At 37.1% G+C, this 18,504-nt stretch overlaps 1 protein-coding gene across 2 annotated transcripts in view; it reads left to right on the top strand.

Moving 5' to 3' along the window:
* Positions 1-18,504, top strand: part of SSBP2 (single stranded DNA binding protein 2) — a 171,864-nt gene that overhangs the window by 117,168 nt on the left and 36,192 nt on the right. Inside the window, exon 5 of one of the 2 annotated variants that reach the window (XM_034073193.1) lies at positions 6,229-6,318. The exons of the other annotated variant lie outside the window; for it this stretch is intronic. Within the exon in view, the coding sequence (XP_033929084.1) occupies positions 6,229-6,318 (90 nt within the window). The remainder of the gene's footprint in view (positions 1-6,228; positions 6,319-18,504) is intronic. 2 annotated transcript variants of the gene reach the window in all.

Below are 18,504 nucleotides of genomic sequence, written 5' to 3'. Positions count from 1 at the left end.
TCTTGATAACACCGACTAGCATCTGTGCCTTGCAAAGTCTAGCTCTACTTCTTCTTCCAAACCAGAGTTATTAATGAATTTCCTGTGTGATGTACTCTAGGTTACCCTGCTCTTGCAGGGGGGTTGGACTAGATGATCTTTTGAGGTCCCTTCCAACCCTTGGGATTCTGTGATTCCTTCTTCACAGGTTCACAGCTACTGCTGTGCTCTCAAAAAACTGATGCTCCTCTTCCCCTTTGATGCCAGTTTTAGTATCATTAAATCCTGAGAATAGGGGTTTTAACTTGCCTGCATCATGGACACTGGTGCCAGTGGTTTCAGTGTCATATAGAGGCACTGTCTTGTCTAGCAGGGATGTTTGCTTGCATGGTCTTCACAGCACAACATAGTAGTAACATGCTAATGCTTTGCACAGAAGAAAGAACACAAGGACACTGTTTTTGAATGAGCTAGTAGCAGAAGGGTCTGGCTTGATGCTTGATGAAGCTGAAGAAGTGGGTACCAACAATCTCTACTAATTCAGCAGGAACTAGGGCTGCCCTGTTAAATCAGCAGATTTAAGGCTAGTGTAGCAGAGGTTTATGGATGAGGTTTGAATGATGAGGGAATTGAATGGCTGTAGATCTGTCTTATATGTGAGGTCCAGCTTCTCATATCAATCATCAAGCAGATTTCATCATTCATCATTAAGGAGATTTTCCTTATTGTGGAAAAATTTAGGAACATGTGACAAACTTCTTCATTTGGGTAAAAATAAGGATGTCTAAGCAAAATACCTGAAATTAAATGCCCAGATCGATTAATGAGCCAGATGAGGATTTTTATAGATAAATTCAAGTCCTTTCTTTTTAAAATTCTTTGACTGCAACTGGAATTCTTCTGTGAGCTTCTCTCACAAACTTCTTCTTGTGATAGCTTCAAAAAATGACCCATATGTTGCAGACTTCTCTCTGGGTTTTTATATTTCAGATACTTTACAAATGGAAAAGCTAATCTTTTATTTTTATTTTTTGTTTACTTTGTGATTTCTTTATTATAAAAATCAGCTTACACTGTGACTGGTTTTAATTTTTTTAACACAATCATCTATTTTACAATGTTAAGAGTAGCTTAGGCAGATCAAAGAATCACCACAATAAGTTTTATTCAAGTACACCATTTTAATTAATAATTGTAAGGAGATATTGTAAGTTTTGTATTTTAGCTACAAAAGAAAATAATTTTTTAATTTTAAGGAGGTAAGATACTGTATGAAAAGATAAAACAATTTAAATTTTCCTATTTTATCCTTTTATGAAAAGCAGAGAAAGCAAACTGCAAATATTTAAATGTCAAACTAATGAAAGCATAAATGATTAACAGCTTGTAATGCATGCAAAAGAAGCTGTGGTTTGCTGTGGGACTATGAGAAAAGAACTAAATAATTCATCAGTATAGAATAAATAAGAGTATTTCAGTGCAGGAGTTGCAGGTTTGTTTATTGATCTACCCGGTACAAGTTCTTAAAACATTCATTGGATAGCATAAGCTAGAAAATGTAATATACCTATAATACTGAAAATGCTTTATTTCTGGTTTTGAAGCTTCATTGCCCATCAGGGAAGAAAATCCAAACAAATAAATATGAACACAGGAAAAAAACTTCAGTACATTAGATAATGAAAGATAGAAACTGAAGTTGCTGTAACATCTAAGAGTGGATTATTGCAGAGTGCCTACAGCTACCATATTCTTATGGTTATTAAGCAGTAAAAGTGACCTCCTCATTGCCACTGAAACTTCTCATTGCTCTGTCTTCCTTCCCACTCAGAGATACAGAGGAGAGATGGTGTATATAAACTGCACAGTGTAATCAAGTCTCAAATAATTAGGCCAATTAAAATCCATGCATTGAGTACCTCCCTGAAAGATCATAGTCCACAAGCAAAAAATCAGCCAACATTAGTAAATTAATTTAAAAATTTTGAGTAGCTAGCCTGAACAAAAGAGCTAATTCCTCTGTAGCTGAGACCTTCTTCTCTGGAAAGCACAAGAACCAAGTCTGGATCACCTGCATGGTCTTCCACAAGACCATGCTTTTCTTCCCCCTTCAACATCACAAATGGTTCCTCCAATACCCATCTGATAGCCCTGGCTACCCTCACTCAGGGCACCTCTTCAGAATGGGACCTTAAGCAGCAGGCTTTCTGAGGAGGCTGTAGAAGTTCTCAGTCAACAGTCCCATGTGTTGGCTTAATTCCGTCTCCTTTCTCCATATGTTTTTCATCAACGAAGTTGCACAAAACCCACTTCTCCAAAAACGACATATACTCTTCACAGGAATTGACAACAATGTGTCTTGGTACATATGTGAAGTAGACTTATGGTCATTCACTGCCATGTCTGTAGTTTAAAGAATTGCCCATTTCACCTGTCCTGGAGAGTTGCATGCTCATCTCTGAGGTTCACCAAGGAATGAAGCTGGGTTCTTCTGGTATTAGTGCTAAGTCAGATTCAAAAATAGGAAAAAAACCCTACCCAACCCACTATTGAGTCCATTATGAAAATGTATATTTCTTACAAAGCCTTCTTAGGGTTTTTAATGGCTAACAACAGATGTTAAGTATAATTTTGGTATTTTTCTCCCTGTTTTGGAATAATCATTGTTTCTCTCTTTTTTTTTTAAAAAAAGGTATATTTTACTGTTTTTCCTTTTGAATGTGATTTTCAAAGTGTGGGAAACGGCATGAAGTCACTGGGAGCAGAACCCAATATCTCCACAGAATTACAGTATCAGCTGGGTTGGAAAAGACGTGTAAGATCATCAAGTCCAGCTGTTCCCCAGCACTGCCAGTCCATCACTGAACTGTGTCATATAGTGCCTAACACTTGCAGGGACGGTGATTCTACCATTGCCCTGGGCAGCCTGTTCCAATGCCTGACCACCCTTCTGGGGCATAAATTGTCCCCAATATTCAGTCTAAACCTCCTCTGGTGCAGCTTGAGTCAGCTTACTCTTGTCCTGTTACTTGTTCCTTGGGAGCAGAGACCAGCCACCTCCTGGCTCCATCCTCCTGTCAGGCAGTTCTAGAGAGTGATAAGGTCCCCCCTGAGCCTTCTCTTCTCCAGACTAAACATCCCCAGTTCCCTCAGCTGTTCCCCATCACACTTGTGCTCCAGGCCCTTCAGCAGCTCCGTTGCCCTTCTCTGGACCCACTCCAGCACCTCCATGTCTCTCTTGTAGTGAGAGGCCCAGAACTGAACATAGGATTTGAGGTGCGGCCTCACCAGTGCCCAGTTCAAGGTATGATCACTGCCCTGGCCCTGCTGGCCACACTACTGCTGATACGGATCAGGATGCTGATGGCCTTCTTGGCTGCCTGGGCACAAGCTGGCTCATGTTCAGCATCTGTCGGTCAGCATCCTCAGGTCCTTTTCCACTGAGCAGCTTTCCAGCCACTCTTCCCCATGCCTGAAACATTCCATGGGGTTGTTGTGGACCAAGTGAGCCCTTATTGAACCTCACCCCACTGGCCACAACCTCATCAACCATAGGAGCACTGTATCCTGAGAAGTTGTGCCTTCCTTCTCTCACAGGCATTCTTTCAAAACTTCTGGCAGCTCTGGCAGAGGCTGCAGTTGAAGGGGACATCTGAGGTACACTGAGTGCATGAAGACACTGTGACATACATTAATGCCTGGTATAGTTTAGTAATGTGAGCAAGTGTGAGTGAATCTGGGATGGAAGGCTTTTGAAAACTGTGTATCAGAGGAGGTGCTGCTTAGTATTTTTCTGATATCTGGCAGCTTACCTTTATTTTGCCTATCTGACTTCATCCTGTGTTTGCTCAGTGATTTATTACAGTTTAAATGCTTTATTCTGTAGCATCAGCTCCATTGGACATACTAGTGTGTATTACATGGTGGCTAAAGATGGGCGTAGCGAAGGTAGCATAGAAGTGATCAGAAATTAGCATGCAAGGAGGGCTGATACTGTAGTAATGTTCATTGTTATTAGTGCTCCTTTAATGGGCTACTCCTTCTTAGTCAAGAGACTGCAGTGCAGGCTGTTTTGGACATTTTAAGATGCTTAGCCTTTTAATGTCATTGATTTTTTTTTCTATCACTGATTCTGCTGTTGTCATTCTTCATCTAGAAAACCTGTACATACAGAAGTAAGATCCAACATACTTCACTCAAACTGTGTCTGCACCTATTCATGGTTTTACTTGGCATTGTTACCTGATGCTCAGCTTAAACAGGTCAGGTTTTGCTTAAGAAAAAGGTGAAAACTTTCTCTTCTGTTTTCCTTTGGAAATGAAGATAATCGGAAAATGGTTAGTGGACATTCATAGAAGCCATGCAAAAGAAGTATAACAAAATCACTTTGTTCTTTAATAGTGATTTCTGTACATTCACACCACTTGCTTATTTCTCCCTCTGCCTGGGAGGCCAAGATACTGTAACAGATCTGCAAGAGACTTCCAGGGAGTCACATGATTTTGCATGCATTTCAGCCACACCATACTCCAGTCTACTGAACTTCATGCTGTGCCCAAAAATGGCAGTGGCAAGTGAGGAATGGTCTTTATGCACTACATTTTTATCAGCTAGCTTGGTTGGTTTGTGGTAGCCTCTCATGAGAAGGCATTATGATTCAAAAGTTTTTGCTATGTCCAATTCACGCAACTAGCTTTTTCCTGTCAGTTGCAATTACCTGGTATTTTAATACTGATCCTGCAGACCAGATCCTTGCACAAATAAGATGCTTTGTTGCAGGTTTTTCTAGTGAGTCAAAGTTCTACAGTGAGTTCTGAAGCCAGCACCTTCTGCAGTCTTTGTCTTTTAATAATGCATTCTAGACTTTTATTTGGAAAGAACATACAGCTTTGATGCTAAATATGCTACTGCTAGTTGTTCAGAAAGTTGTTTCTAAAGCACAGCTAAAGCCATTGAAAACTCGATGGTAATTTACTGAATGTTTCCTTTCTGCTTGGCTTAAAAAGGTCAGCCCTTCTTTCTGCCAGTTTTAACTCTTCCCAGCATTATTCTTTTATTTCCTAGAGAGTGTGCCAAACACCTGGAAATACAATTTCCAGATCTGCATCTGCTGGAAATCAAATGTTGACCGTACAATAGAGTGATAAGTTAGTAAACATAAGCCATTCAGATTCTGTAGGGCTGATACTGGCAGGTGAGCTGCAAATGGATCTCGGTGCATTGTGTGTGTATGAGTCCTTCCACAGGAGACTGTGAGTCTTTATAGGTAATTCAGCCTTATGCCCTACAGAAACATATCACAGGAAGGAAGACTACTAGAAATTAAAAGTAATTGAAGTTCCAGCACATGACAATGCTAACAGTTTGGCTTCCCTTTTTGTGACTATCTCCTGCTTGTAAATTGCCAGAAGCAATATTCTTTGTTTGCTTATTCCAGCTGAAGGATTTGTAAAGGTAACTAATTTCATCCTCTGATTCACTTCTTGGAAATATATTTTTTATTTTCCCTTCCAAAAATCACAACCTGAATTCTTCTAATTTGTCATGGTGGTTATTTTTGAGGTTGGTAAAATCATAAGTATTGTCAGCAGAACATTCCTTCTTGTGCTGTTTGTAACAGAATCCTGTTTTGAAGCTTGATATAGTTCTGAAAGAATATTACAGTCTGCTGAAATTATCTTTAAAGAGCTTTGAAATTGCTGATAACATGCATAAATTACTTTCTTTACTATCTGCTATGTATATCCTTGTGTATGCATGAGGATGTTTATACACATAAGTAAAAGTGTGCAAGTTACATCACATCTCTATATGTAGATTTGCAATATTTTTTAAAACCTAGATGAGATCTGTTTATTTGATGCATATTTGTATATCTGTGCAATCTCTAGCATCTTCCCCTCAAAATTCGTTGGTTATTTTAAGAAAATATTATACTTGTATAGACGAAGCACTACACAATTTCAGTTTACCTTCAGATGAAACAATGACATTATGACTTACCCAGAGAATGACTTACTGCATTCTGGTCAGGTTTTTGGTTTGTTTTTTTTTTCTTTTCTTTTGGAGAGTTAATGCCTACCATGCAATGACAAAGGTTTTTTGGTTTGTTTTTTTTTTTTGGGGGGGGGGGTTTGCTTTTTTGGTTTTGGTTTGGTTTTTTTTGTGTGTGTTTTTGTTTTGTTTCTTGTAGGGATGTAATGCCTACCATGCAATGACAAAGGTTTATTCTTCCTTTGTTCTTTTCAGAGTGCTGCAGCAGCTCCCAGTCCAGTGCTAGGAAACATTCCCCCAGGAGATGGCATGCCAGTAGGTCCTGTACCACCGGGGTTTTTTCAGGTATTCAGAAAAATTATGATTACAGGAATTTCAGGATAGAAAATCCTCTGTAATACTGTTTGCAAGTCTGTAGAAAAGGTCCTATTCTAAACTATGTCTTGCTAATATGGTGCAATAACTGAGATCTATTTTTTTACAAAAGTGAATAGGTGGAAAGGAAGGGATGTCTCTGACAGACAAGTATTTAATATATGGAATAGGACAGCACAAGTTATTTCAAAATTTCAAGCATAAGAAATGGTGGAGACTGAAAATGCTTTGATATAATTTAAAAATAATGTCTTGTGATATGTACATCACATTGAAAACTTAAAGTAAAAATGTTGTTGGTCATGTTGAGCCCTGTGGTAAAGCCACAGGCCAGATTTTTAAGATATTAGAATTAGAGGTAGGCAATTAAGAATTGCATCTCCTTGCACATTGAAGATCTCAACCATAATGCTTAAAAAAAAAAGCTAAGCATTTAGACCTTGTGTTGCTTCTATGAAGTTTTGTCATAAATGAAACTAAATACCCAGTTAGCACCTTGGACATTGAGTACAGAATGCTATAATGGAAAAAATAGCAGCTGTTAGTGCAAGGCCAGCCTAACAGTTGTAATCCAGAGATTAGACTGCTCCTATGAGCAAGCTCACATCTCCTCCTACCAAAACTCAATTGCTTTTCTTCATGCTGGCGAAGCGTGGCTGTGCAGCAGGAGCAAAAAGTAGCAGCATCTCTAGCACTGAAACAGCTCTTCAGGAAGAACAGAAATTTCCACTTTACATACTTGATTTCATGATGTGAAAGAAACAACCCAGATTTGCAGGATTGTGATGTGGGGAGAACATCATGATAGGATGTTCCATAACAGTAAAATGCTGAAGTCCAGGTAGAGACCAGTATCTTTTTCCTTCTTCACAGAGATACATAGATAAAAGAAGCATATTTCATCAGGGCAACAAAAAGGAAGAAGAAAAGTTTTATTCTTTTTTTTTTCATCCCAGTGGTGATTGCATATAAATGACAGTATATATCAGAAGCCTTAATTTACACTGTATATAAGTGACAATGTTTTTTGTGGGTTCTCCTTTTCCCACAGTCATAGAGGGAACAACTGTTCCCTGCAGCATTGCTACCAACAAAAAGAAACCCTGAACCTGGCATGAGCATGTTGTTTCCTTCATCAACTCAAAAACTGAGACATGATTTTTAATACATGAATGAAAAGATATTTGTAAGTGAAGTAGAAAATATCTTACTTTTGCCAGTCAGAAAATCCTCAGGAGTTGGCAGAACTGATTAATTACTTTATTTCTGCTTTTACTGTTTTGAACAGCTGGTTGAGTAGATTATTTTTTTTTACACACGATTTTATCTTAATTTTTCTATTTTATAAATATTTCACTTTTTCTTATTTTAACCACCCACTCCAGTTTTAGTGTCAAAGGAATTTTTTTTTTATTTTATTGTCTTTTAGGACAGTTGAGAGTGGGAAGGGAACAGATAGGCCAAGTATGAGAATTACAGAGGAGGGAAGAACTATTTTAAAGGTTTTGCAGAAGGAGAGTGTGGGAGTTTTGTTTTTAGAAGTGTGAAAAGACTTCTAGCCACTTTAGATCTTTAAAGATGATAGAAAGTTAAGTATGGGTAAATGTTCCTTGTCTGTCAGTATCTTGACTTCAGTCTTAATTGAAGTCCCAACCTGCTCTTTTTGCAAGGCCTGGTATGGAAAATAAACAGAAGAAAATCCATTTTCAAGGTAATGCAGTTTGTAACACTAGTCAGAGCTATCACTAACTAATCAGCATGGCTAGTGAGCCTTCTGCAAGACAGGTTCCGGGATCTGGTCTGCACAGTCTAGTCTCAACCGCTCCAGAGGTCACCCTTCACCTCTCCTTGAAACTGCCACCTTGTCTCTATAACATGCAGTGCTCAAGATGAGTTCTTACAGTTTTATCTGATTGAGATCTACTTTCCTCAGCTGAATGGGATTCTCAACAGGACAGATATTTTTCAAGAGGTTATTAAGGTTTTGCTGTAGTAGTCTGCTTAAAATATACGTAAAGAAATGACACAATGGTTAGCAAATCCAGGTTTGATAGCAGATACGTTGATATGGTTGGGAGCAAACCCAGCTCCCAGCTGGGAGCTAACAACAAGGGGAGCTAAGCCAAAATCCAGTCAGTTACCTAACAGTATACTGAAACTGTAAGGTGCGTATAGAGCAAACACGTACAGACAGTCCATGACAATGTGTTGTGGTGTTGGAGTGAGTGTTGTGAAGAAGCAGTTAATATATCTGGTTGAAATACCTTCAGATGGAGCTAAGTCTTATCAAGGTCAATTTATCAGAGGACAAGAAAATACACTGGCAGACATAGCCATGTATGTGAACTTTGAAAGTTGAGGAGCATCATCTGCTGCCATAAAAAGCAGATGAAACAAGGAAGAAAGAGAAACTCATGCCTATTTCCTTCATAGCTGCTTTCTTTCCAGTAAGCTACTTTCTTTAACGAGACAATCTGTTCCGTATGTGCTTCTGCAATTCCTCTGATCCCAACTGATCACAAGAATAAACCAAATCACAGAAAACACGTTCATAGAGTGAATCACAGAATGGTTTGTGTTGGAAGGGACCTTAAACCTCATTCAGTTCCAACCCCCCCCATGGGCAGGGGTACCTTCCACTAGACCAGGTTGCTCCACGCCCCATTCAGCCTGGCCTTGAATATTTCCAGGGATGGGGCAGCCACAGCTTCTTTGGGCAACCTGTTCGTCTGTCTTCATGCGAATACTGACAGATTTTAGCTTTTCCATGAGTTGCTGGTCTTCTTTCACTGAAAGTTGGAGATTCAGACCTGCAAATCACTCCTAAATCACTAAAGTGAACAATTTTGTTTTTTAAGACAAGATTATAGAAACAGTGGGAGAACTGTTCTTTATCTACATTTAGTTCACTAGAACTTTGCACTACAAAAAGATAATAAGTTCTCAAGTTTTTACAACCTGAAATTCATTTATAAGATCATCTGGGAATGATAAGGTTGCCCTTTGTTGCTTTAACAAAATGTTTGGATTGGCCTAAGCTGAACCTGTTGACAGCTCTGTACTGTCCAGCTCTGCACCATCCAACTCTGCTTGGCTAACTCAGAATTGCTAGACAATTTAAAGTCATTTTATTTCTCATGAGCACTAACTCTTGGTTTTGCACTGCAGCTCAATTTTAGCATGCAGCACTAGCTGCTAACAGGGACATGAGTGAAATGGATGCTTTTGCTGCTGCAATTCCTTCTTATCAGACTGGTCAGGGAAGGGTGGCAACCTAGGTGGGGACTGTGCTGGGAACCAGGAAACGCTGCCTGGGTTTTAGCTTTATTGACACTACTGACTACCAGCATTATTTCTGTGATATTTCTTTTTTAATACCAGAAAATAAATTTATTGAATAAAATTATATACGCTAGTATAGCACATGGAGGTAGAGAAATATAGGAGAGGCATGGTTTCTCAGACAGAAAAACTCTGCTGTTTGTCAAATGAGGTTTTTACCTATGTGGAGACCACCAGCAGTGACGTTAATTAGCAGTCTGTAGCAGTTTATGCCTGGCCCACAGATGTGGAGTTCTGAAGCCAGCAGCTGCATTTATCTTCTGTCTCTCTGTAACTGTATTTTTATACTTCAATTCAGGTGATAGGTGATGATCACTACAGTGCTGAGAGTCCAAAATGCAAACCTTTGCAGTGATAAGTGAAAGGAAGGTGCTAGAGTTGTGCACAACTACTGTCATTAACTAAATTATTATTTTTTCTTTGAGAATTGTTTACAGTGTCAAAAATTAAAACTTTGAACAAAGTCAAGAAAGCAGGTTTATGTAAAATTAGGATGTGTCTGACTTTCATCTAATGCTCTGCATTTTAATGTAACTTCAAATTTCATAGCTATATGCTTTTTTTATTTTTTTGTCCTCATCTTTCAGTGTGTAGAATAGGTGATACTCTGGAAATAAATTGGGGTTATGCAGTAACTGAATCTGCTCTTGGCTCATTAGCATCAAAAGTGAATGTGTGGGACTACAGGAGGAGCGAAGATAATAGGTCATGCAAGACTCTTAAACTGCAAATAGGAGAATCCAAACAAGTTTTAGAATTGATTTTGTCTCAGACTGAAATAGCGGGTCAACTGCAGTTCAGTGAGGGTGATGTCTGTTGGGTCAGTGTTTCTGGTACATTGCTTTCTTAAATACAGAGCCTTAGAGAAAAATACTGGCTGAGAATCAATGTGAGCCTGGATGATAAAAAATGATGCGCAGTTCATCGCCAAGGTACCCAAATTTTTCCTTAGTAACCCAAGATAAAGTTTTTTCAGTTCTCTTTCTTCATGTTTCTCTGCCTATTAAAATGGAATGTCACCAGTGATGATCCTTTTAAAAGATTATGAATTACTTGGGCAACAGCAGTCATAAAAATGCAGTAGACTGTGTAAGGGCAAAATGTCTGTATACATTTCTGAATTGATCTTCTAACTCCAGTCTGAGTCTTGAAATACATCATCAATTTGCCAGGACCACATCCTCTACATGGATCTCAGGTGTGAGGAAGGCACTTTGTTACTATATTAATCAAATACAGTCATTTAGGACATTTTTTCTGTGCCAATTTTTAGCATCAGAATTACCCTGATGTTAGTTTCTTTGTATGGCCATACAAAGAGGTCAGCATGGCCTCATCTTTGCCCTCTTTTTGTGGTCCTATCTGATACGAAAATAGTAGAGCAACTGGGGGACTGATTAAGATTATAATAATTATTTGCCTTCAGGTAAATTAGAGGATGCATATAATGTCAGCAGCCAAAGCTTTACACATGATTTTAATAAACTCAGGTAAGTTACATTCATCCACTTGTGATCAAAGAGGATTAGGTCATAGAATTCAGACTCTCATATTTTCACATGCCACCTTATTTCTAGTTTCTGGCCTGGGGACAGCCAGCATTTTTTACCAGAGTTGGTTCTCTGCAGTACAGAAGTGTTGTTTGTGAAAGTCCTCTTAGATAGAAGCAGAGCAAGGTCTTCCAAATTTTAAGTACTAGCCTCACTCCTTTTTTCTTGAGGACAATGAGATTAGAAAAAACATATCAAGTTTTATACTTGCACATCACTGTACAATGTGCTTTTAGAAAATAAACACAGATATTTGAAAATATCATCATGAAGTTTTGAAGTTTGTATACACTTTTTTTCCATGGCACACATCAACATGTCCATTTGAAGCTTGAGGATTGTGTTCAGGTGCAAACTTCTGCTCTTCAGGCAGTGAATTGCTCATTTCCATCCATCTCTTCACTGATCTTTAAATCAACTAAAAATTTGAGATACATTACATTTTTATTTTTGCAGACTATTTATTTCATTCTTGTGGATCATGTCAGCATTAGTAACTAAATAGAGGCCAGGGGGAAGTTCTGCAGCTTGTGTTGTTCATTTAAGAATGTTGTATTTTTAAGCAGAATGAAAACTACTCGATTTTGCGGAATTTTATTTGTCTTTTAGTTACTTTTTTGTTTTTAATGCACCTATATGCAGAGTTAGAATCAATCATGGAATGGTTTGGGTTGGAAGCAACCTTAAAATTCACACAGTTCCAACCCTCCAACAAGGGCAGGGACACTTTCCACTACACTGGGTTGCTCTGAAGTTCTAGGTTCTGACTGAGTGACTTTCATCATGTTTTTCCATGTTAGTGACAACTAGTACAGCTGAATATCTGACTCCGGTTCTGCACTGCAATTGTGAGAAACATTTAAATGCATATTTAATTTAACCCCAGTTATCTTCAGATCTTTTATTGCATGGTTGACCAAAAGTTTGCTATGTCTGTATCTGACTAAGGAACCTGTTTGTTTTTTAAAGGCACTTGGGCAGGTAAGTTTGGGCTTGTACGTAACTCACCTGAGAGACACTGCTGAAGAGTTAACTCGTCAAGTGCCAACGGAGGTGTAAAGGAAGCAGGCTGTTTGATAATTGACAGTTCACTTGTTTAATATGGTAATTTTAAAAAAGTTAAATTCTGCCACTGACTATACCTTTTCATATACAAAATAAAGCTCTTGTTCTTTTAAATGTAATACTTTTCTTCTTTTTTAGCAGATTTGTTAAAATTTCCTCTAGTTGAGCTTACCACTAAACCTTATTTTCATTGAGCATCTAATTTCTAAAGGAATTGTCAAGTAGTTTGCTTCATTCAGTGATTTGTGATCATGAGATATACTTGGAATGGCATGGGAAAAATGTGTCGACACCGTATTTGAAACAGAAATGTTACATATTCCTCTTACATAAAGGGATAAAAAAAAAAACCCAGACCAAACCCAACCCCTTAATGTAAGGCTGTCGTGCCATCTAGTGGCATTTATTTTCATTTTAGCTCAGTCCATATTATTTTAAGGTATTATTTTTAGCCTTGTTGTGCCTTAGTAGATCTGATGTTTTAGGAGAGCATCATTACAGTAAGACACATGAGCTGAAAGAACTTGTCCATTTCTCTCCTTGCCTCCTATCAGAAAAAAAAAATGTTTAGCTACTGAAAGGAAGCAAAGTTACTGAATTAAATCAATGAATGTATTGGCCTCATGCATTTTAAGACAGAAATTCTGAACTAGTTATATGTAAAAAGAAAATTGGTTTGTAAAAATCTTTATAATGTACTACTTAAATTTACACTTACATTTACAATATGTATAGTAAATTCATGGTATGATACATATTTTATTATGGATTTGTAAAATGCAGCATGTGAGGAAAACAGTTAAATCTTTGCTATATAAGCCTAAGAAAACTAGCAAGGAAAATGATAATTGGTCAAAGGGAAGCATAGAATATCTGCCTTGTTTTAAAAAGTCACTGGGGAAGTCTCCCAAAGAAATATGGATGGTACCTTTATGTATCTGCTCTGATTCTATGACATCTAGGGTTAAACCAGCCCATTTGTGGTTTCTCTGAGTCCTTACACTCCTTTTAAATGAGCTCCCCTGGAAATGATTGTGCTACATACATGATCCTCTGCCTCAGCTGCTTCACACTCACACAACATCCTCAAAGATTGCTCATTTGAACAAGCATCCAGCAGTAAAAAACTCCAAAGAGAGAAATCCTCCAGTGTCCCTTTAAAGCCATTTTGGAATGGCTATGTTGATTCTATGAATTGTCCACCAAGGGGCTGTTGTTTTTACTTGGAATGAAGATTCCTAATTCAAGCTGCTAAATTACTTTACTAAAGCTAGAAGATGCAGGCGTCTCTCAGACTGGTCTTTGTAAGACCATAATGTGTATCTGTATTGATTTAAAAACATTTTTGTTGTCTTCTAAACCCCTTTGAACTCTTTCAACTATTTCTTCCCTTAATACTCACTTAGAAACATAGAACAGTTAGGGTTGGAAGGGACCTTAATGACCATCTAGTTCACATGGTTTCCTGGTTTTTCAAGGACCATTTTTTAGCCTCCATCTTGAAACAGCCATACTTGGTTAACAGTACTGCTTCATCAATTACCTTTCAGTGCCGATCCTTATGTTTTCCCCACTTTTGCAGGATTTCCTGTACTTCTTTTCTTTTTTCTTTTTTTTTTTAAACTAAAATTTATAGTCACTAAAAGTTAACTGAAATTACTGAAAACTTAGCTGGATTCGCTATGTGTTCCCAGCCATCCTTAATTACAGCAGAGAAGAATAAATAATTGCAAGTGAAGGAGTGAAAAGTTAAAGAATTGGCCCTGAGCAGAAGGGGTACACTGAAGTCCCAGAGGTCTGAAAAGCATAATGGATTGTTAAAACATTGCTGTGAGCAAATGAAATGTCACCAAAGCTGCAAATGCAGCTTGTGAGTTAAAATAGCAGCTTTTGTAGGCCTTGAAAAGCTTTAAAAATACATTTTAGAGGGGATTTCCCCCTCACTCTGCGTTTATATAATTAATGTTAGTAAGAAGAATTTTACTGTATTTTTGAAATCTCTGTTGTTTGTAAATACATCCACCCCAGTATAGCAGACTGGCACCTACTGGGAACACTCAATTGCATAAAATCATGTATATATTTCTAATTCTTTGCAGAGTTTGGATCTGCACATTTTTGTCCTTGTGAGTATCACACTGCATTTTAAAATAACTTAATTTAAAAAATTATTTAGCCTTTTTAGACTATGTGAGAAGGGATTATCATCTAGAAAGATCTGCAAGTAGTTTGTGTTTGTTCCTCTCTTTTTTGTTTGTTTTTTCTAAATACCAGGAATAAAGTCAACTTTTAAAAAGATAAAGGTGTCCAACATCTGCTGGCTTTGGTAATTCCATTCTGCAGTTGTGGTAGTGGTTTTGCTGCTTGTAATTGTTAGAATAATTAAAACTGCTCAGCTTGAGTAGCTAAATAAACTCTGAACCCATGCTTCCCCAGCCTCCTCTTCCACAAGTTCATCTCACACAGCCACGACCCACTGCTAGTTGTGAAGCAGGGGGAAGAAGTGAAATTGGGCATAAGTCATTTCCCTAGGAGATCAGTTCTGAACTTTAGAATCTTCTCCTGAAAATTCAAGTTCTCTGGGAGATAACCTTCAGAATTTTATGGGTACTGACCATATTCCAAATTTGGTGTTATATTTGCTGCTGAAGTGCTAGAGTAGGGAGAAAGATTGTCATTCATGTATGATGCTACCTTCTGCTGAGGTTAATTAAAGTTCCTGTCTTAGTCTGACTCTTCCTTTTTACATGAGCTGCAAGTGCTTGGGTTTGAAGACAAAATCCTGGAATGATGGTAATACATGTACCATTGAAATAATATATTTATTAGATTTAACAGCAAGAATAACAAACTCCAGCTTGTTGTTGTCAAAGTTGTTCCAAAAAAATTAGTTGTTTACTGTAATTAGGGGTCAATAGAAGGTTTACTAAATTTGAAGAAAACCTCCGTCAAGCTTAGTGGTGCATATGATGTCTGATTTCTAAAAGCACAGTTTGTTTTTTGAAGAGGTTATGCTTCTTGGTGCTTTAGTTTTGGCTCATAAGGTTTGGAATACTCTTATTTTTTGTAGTATTTGCATTCAATAGAAATTTAAGTAAAAAGTGTAAACCCATTTAAAAATGCATGTAGGTAATAGCCCTTCTAAAATAGCTTTTTTTAAAAAAATTTCCATTTATTTCCTTGTGCATAACCTAGAACCTCTCTCTCCCACCTGTTAGGTAGGGGCAAAATATTTTTATTTTGTTTTTTTGGGGGGTGTTTGTTTGTTTGGTTGTGTTTTTTTTTTTGGTGTTGGTTCAAGAAAAGGTTTAGTTTCTTCATTTTTCTATGCCGACCATGCAAGGTATTGCAGTATTCTTTTGTATGGTGCAATGACTCCTGTATTTCTTGACTAGAGATGAAGCATTCATTTCATTTTAAATACTAGTATTGTTGTAACTTTTGGAATATTTAGATATCTGTGGAAAGCATTTAGATTAAAAAAAAGAATAAATTTTGCTCCATACTCTTAAATTAAATCAAACCTCTTACTGTTGCTGCTTATAGGTTGCTAAAGCACGTCAGGCTGCTCTTAGAAAACCATAAATACCGAAGTTATTTTTTTCAGGGACTTTGAAGAACAAAGAACTTGCTCATGCAAATATGTTAGATCATGAGGAAAGGCCAGTGTAGAGGAAAATCCTGTCTCAATGCTGAGATTTTAACAGTTTTTTTTACAACACATGAAATAGTGTAGATGAAAACAGTTTGATTCCTACTGGTGGATTACAAGATGTATAGTGTGCAACCCAAATTTCATCTCCAAAATAATTTAGCAAAATATAAAACAAAGACTTCTAACACTGTTGTAGACAGATGGAGAGCAAAGGAGGACAACAAGGGTTTTAAAATTAACAGTAAAATGCAATTGAATAGGAAAATATTTTTTTGTTTGAATTTATGATAGCTTGTCTGAGCTTTGCAGGGGGTAAGTTACATATTTGTGCTTATCAGCAGACTGTGCCAGGGCAAAAGTGTCATTTGGAGAACTAATTTAGTTTAGTCCTGGTTAGAATTAAAATGTGTTAATGAAGAGTGTCATACACTGCTATGACTGTTGCTGCTGATGGAGATGTCCGCAAAAAAAGCATAGAGGAAACTAAATTAATGGAAGTATATGAATTGCAAACTAACTTGGATAAATTCAATTCACACATGCTTTATGGTTCATCGTCAGTACTCTTAAAAAGAGTACAAAACCCATTTCATTGAGAATGGAAGCACACAGCTAGTGGTAGCTGTAAAACAATTCTAAACCATTTTATAAAACACGGGAGTCTTAGGGAGATACATAGTATCTTCCTAGTAATTTTTCAATATTGCTACCATAATATAAAAAATGAAACAAAAATATCTCATAGTCTTATTTCTTACCATTTGGACTATAAATAGTTAAGTGATTCCAACCCTTTTAACCAGGAATAGTTTGAAAATGAGAAAAGATAAATATTATTTGCATTTTTAGATACAGAATATATCACTTGGCAATTTAATTAATCTTTTAATGAGGAGAAGAGAACAAAGATTTTTTGTTTGTTTCACTTCTTATCACTTAGAAATTTAAATGAATAATTGAAGAGATTTACACATTATGAGAATTCCTGTCTGGCTTATGACCTTGATGCTGGACCCTCTTAAAATACCTGATCTCCAAGTAGCAGGACAACTAATTTTAAATAATTTGGCATACTGTGCACAAACGAAGTCTGTGCTTCCATTTTCAGCTTGTAGTGATACATGGTTCTTAGAGCTTGTGCTGATTATGGTGACTGAATTGCACAAACCAATTAATACCATTTCCATCTTTTCCAGTGCTAAAACTGTTTCACCTTGTATTTTTTAGTTTGTGGTGTAGTCTTGCTATGCTCCTCTCACAGTGTTGACACGTATATTCTAAGGAGAGTATTCTAAATTTGATAATGAAAGTTAAAAAAAAAAAGGATGCTGAAGGAGAGTTATTACTTGGATTTGTTTGCTTCTAAGATCATGAATTTAGGTGTGTTTTGAGAAAGCCCTGCAGAATACTCTGGTGCAAGCAGAACCTTTTCCTCTGCTTTCCTAAGCATGCAAAAAGCAGTAAGAGTGTGGCATGGGCATCCTCTTTCAGGTCTGCATAGGGCTGTCAGGGACTGGTTGAGCTACTGCTCTGCTTTCTGCAGTGTCCTTAAATGTAGTAATTTAAACCAAATTGGTGGTGTGCTTTAAAACATATGATATGCCCTGCTTTGACCAGACAAAACACATTTTTCTTGAGCTTAAAAAAACTTTAGGTACATCTAGCTAGGAAGACGTTCATGTGAACCTAATCTTGATGAGCATTGTTATTTTAAGCTACCCTAACTGAAAAAGGTGGGTTTTTTTCATGCCACAGTGACAGAATTCTCTAATTCAAGTGATACGCATTCCATTTTGTACTCCTCAGCCCAGGCTTTGTTCATCCGCATGTTGGCTCTTGGTATTTTACAGTTTGCAGATATGTGCAGCCTCCCCATTACTCATGCCCAGTAACCACAGGGATTCTTTTTAAACTACATTTATGTATTTTCCTGGTGTGTGTGTGTGTATGTTTCTTACATAAGGTTGTGCTATCCAGTATAACAAGTCATAGGGTATCATGTAATATGTATGTATTGGAATACATATGGATATTTACAGTAAATCTCTTCAGGAATTCAGTCTCAATAGGAATTGAAATGTGAGCAGTATTTAGGATTAGTTATTTGACTGTGGATTATTGTAAATTTTGCAATTTATCTGTTACAAAACATGGTCGATAAATGTAACTAAATGAATAGAAAAAGGATGAAAATGTCAATACAAAAAAACTCGTCTATATTTTGAAGCAAGTAAATTATTTTCCCAGCTTTTGGAAGGAAAGCAAATATAAATATAAATAGATTTATTGAAATATGTCATACTTAGTAGAACACTGTCTTTTAAGTTCTTTTATTCCACTGGTACTAGGTACAAGAAAGCTAAACCACACTATATTCTTGAATCATCCAAACAACTAAAAGAAAAGACAGAGTAATAATTACACAGTTCTTGTATTTAACAAGAACTTTTTTTATTTTAACAATTACAACAACAATTGTTGTAATTGTTTAACAAGAACTTATTTTTAACAATTCAGCTTGATAGGATGCTATAAGTAAGAGCA

Source organism: Melopsittacus undulatus, chromosome Z (genome assembly GCF_012275295.1).
Source record: "Melopsittacus undulatus isolate bMelUnd1 chromosome Z, bMelUnd1.mat.Z, whole genome shotgun sequence".
Lineage (NCBI taxonomy): Eukaryota > Metazoa > Chordata > Aves > Psittaciformes > Psittaculidae > Melopsittacus > Melopsittacus undulatus.
Note: the sequence above shows the minus strand (reverse complement) of the source record. Positions and strands in the feature narration are given on the sequence as shown.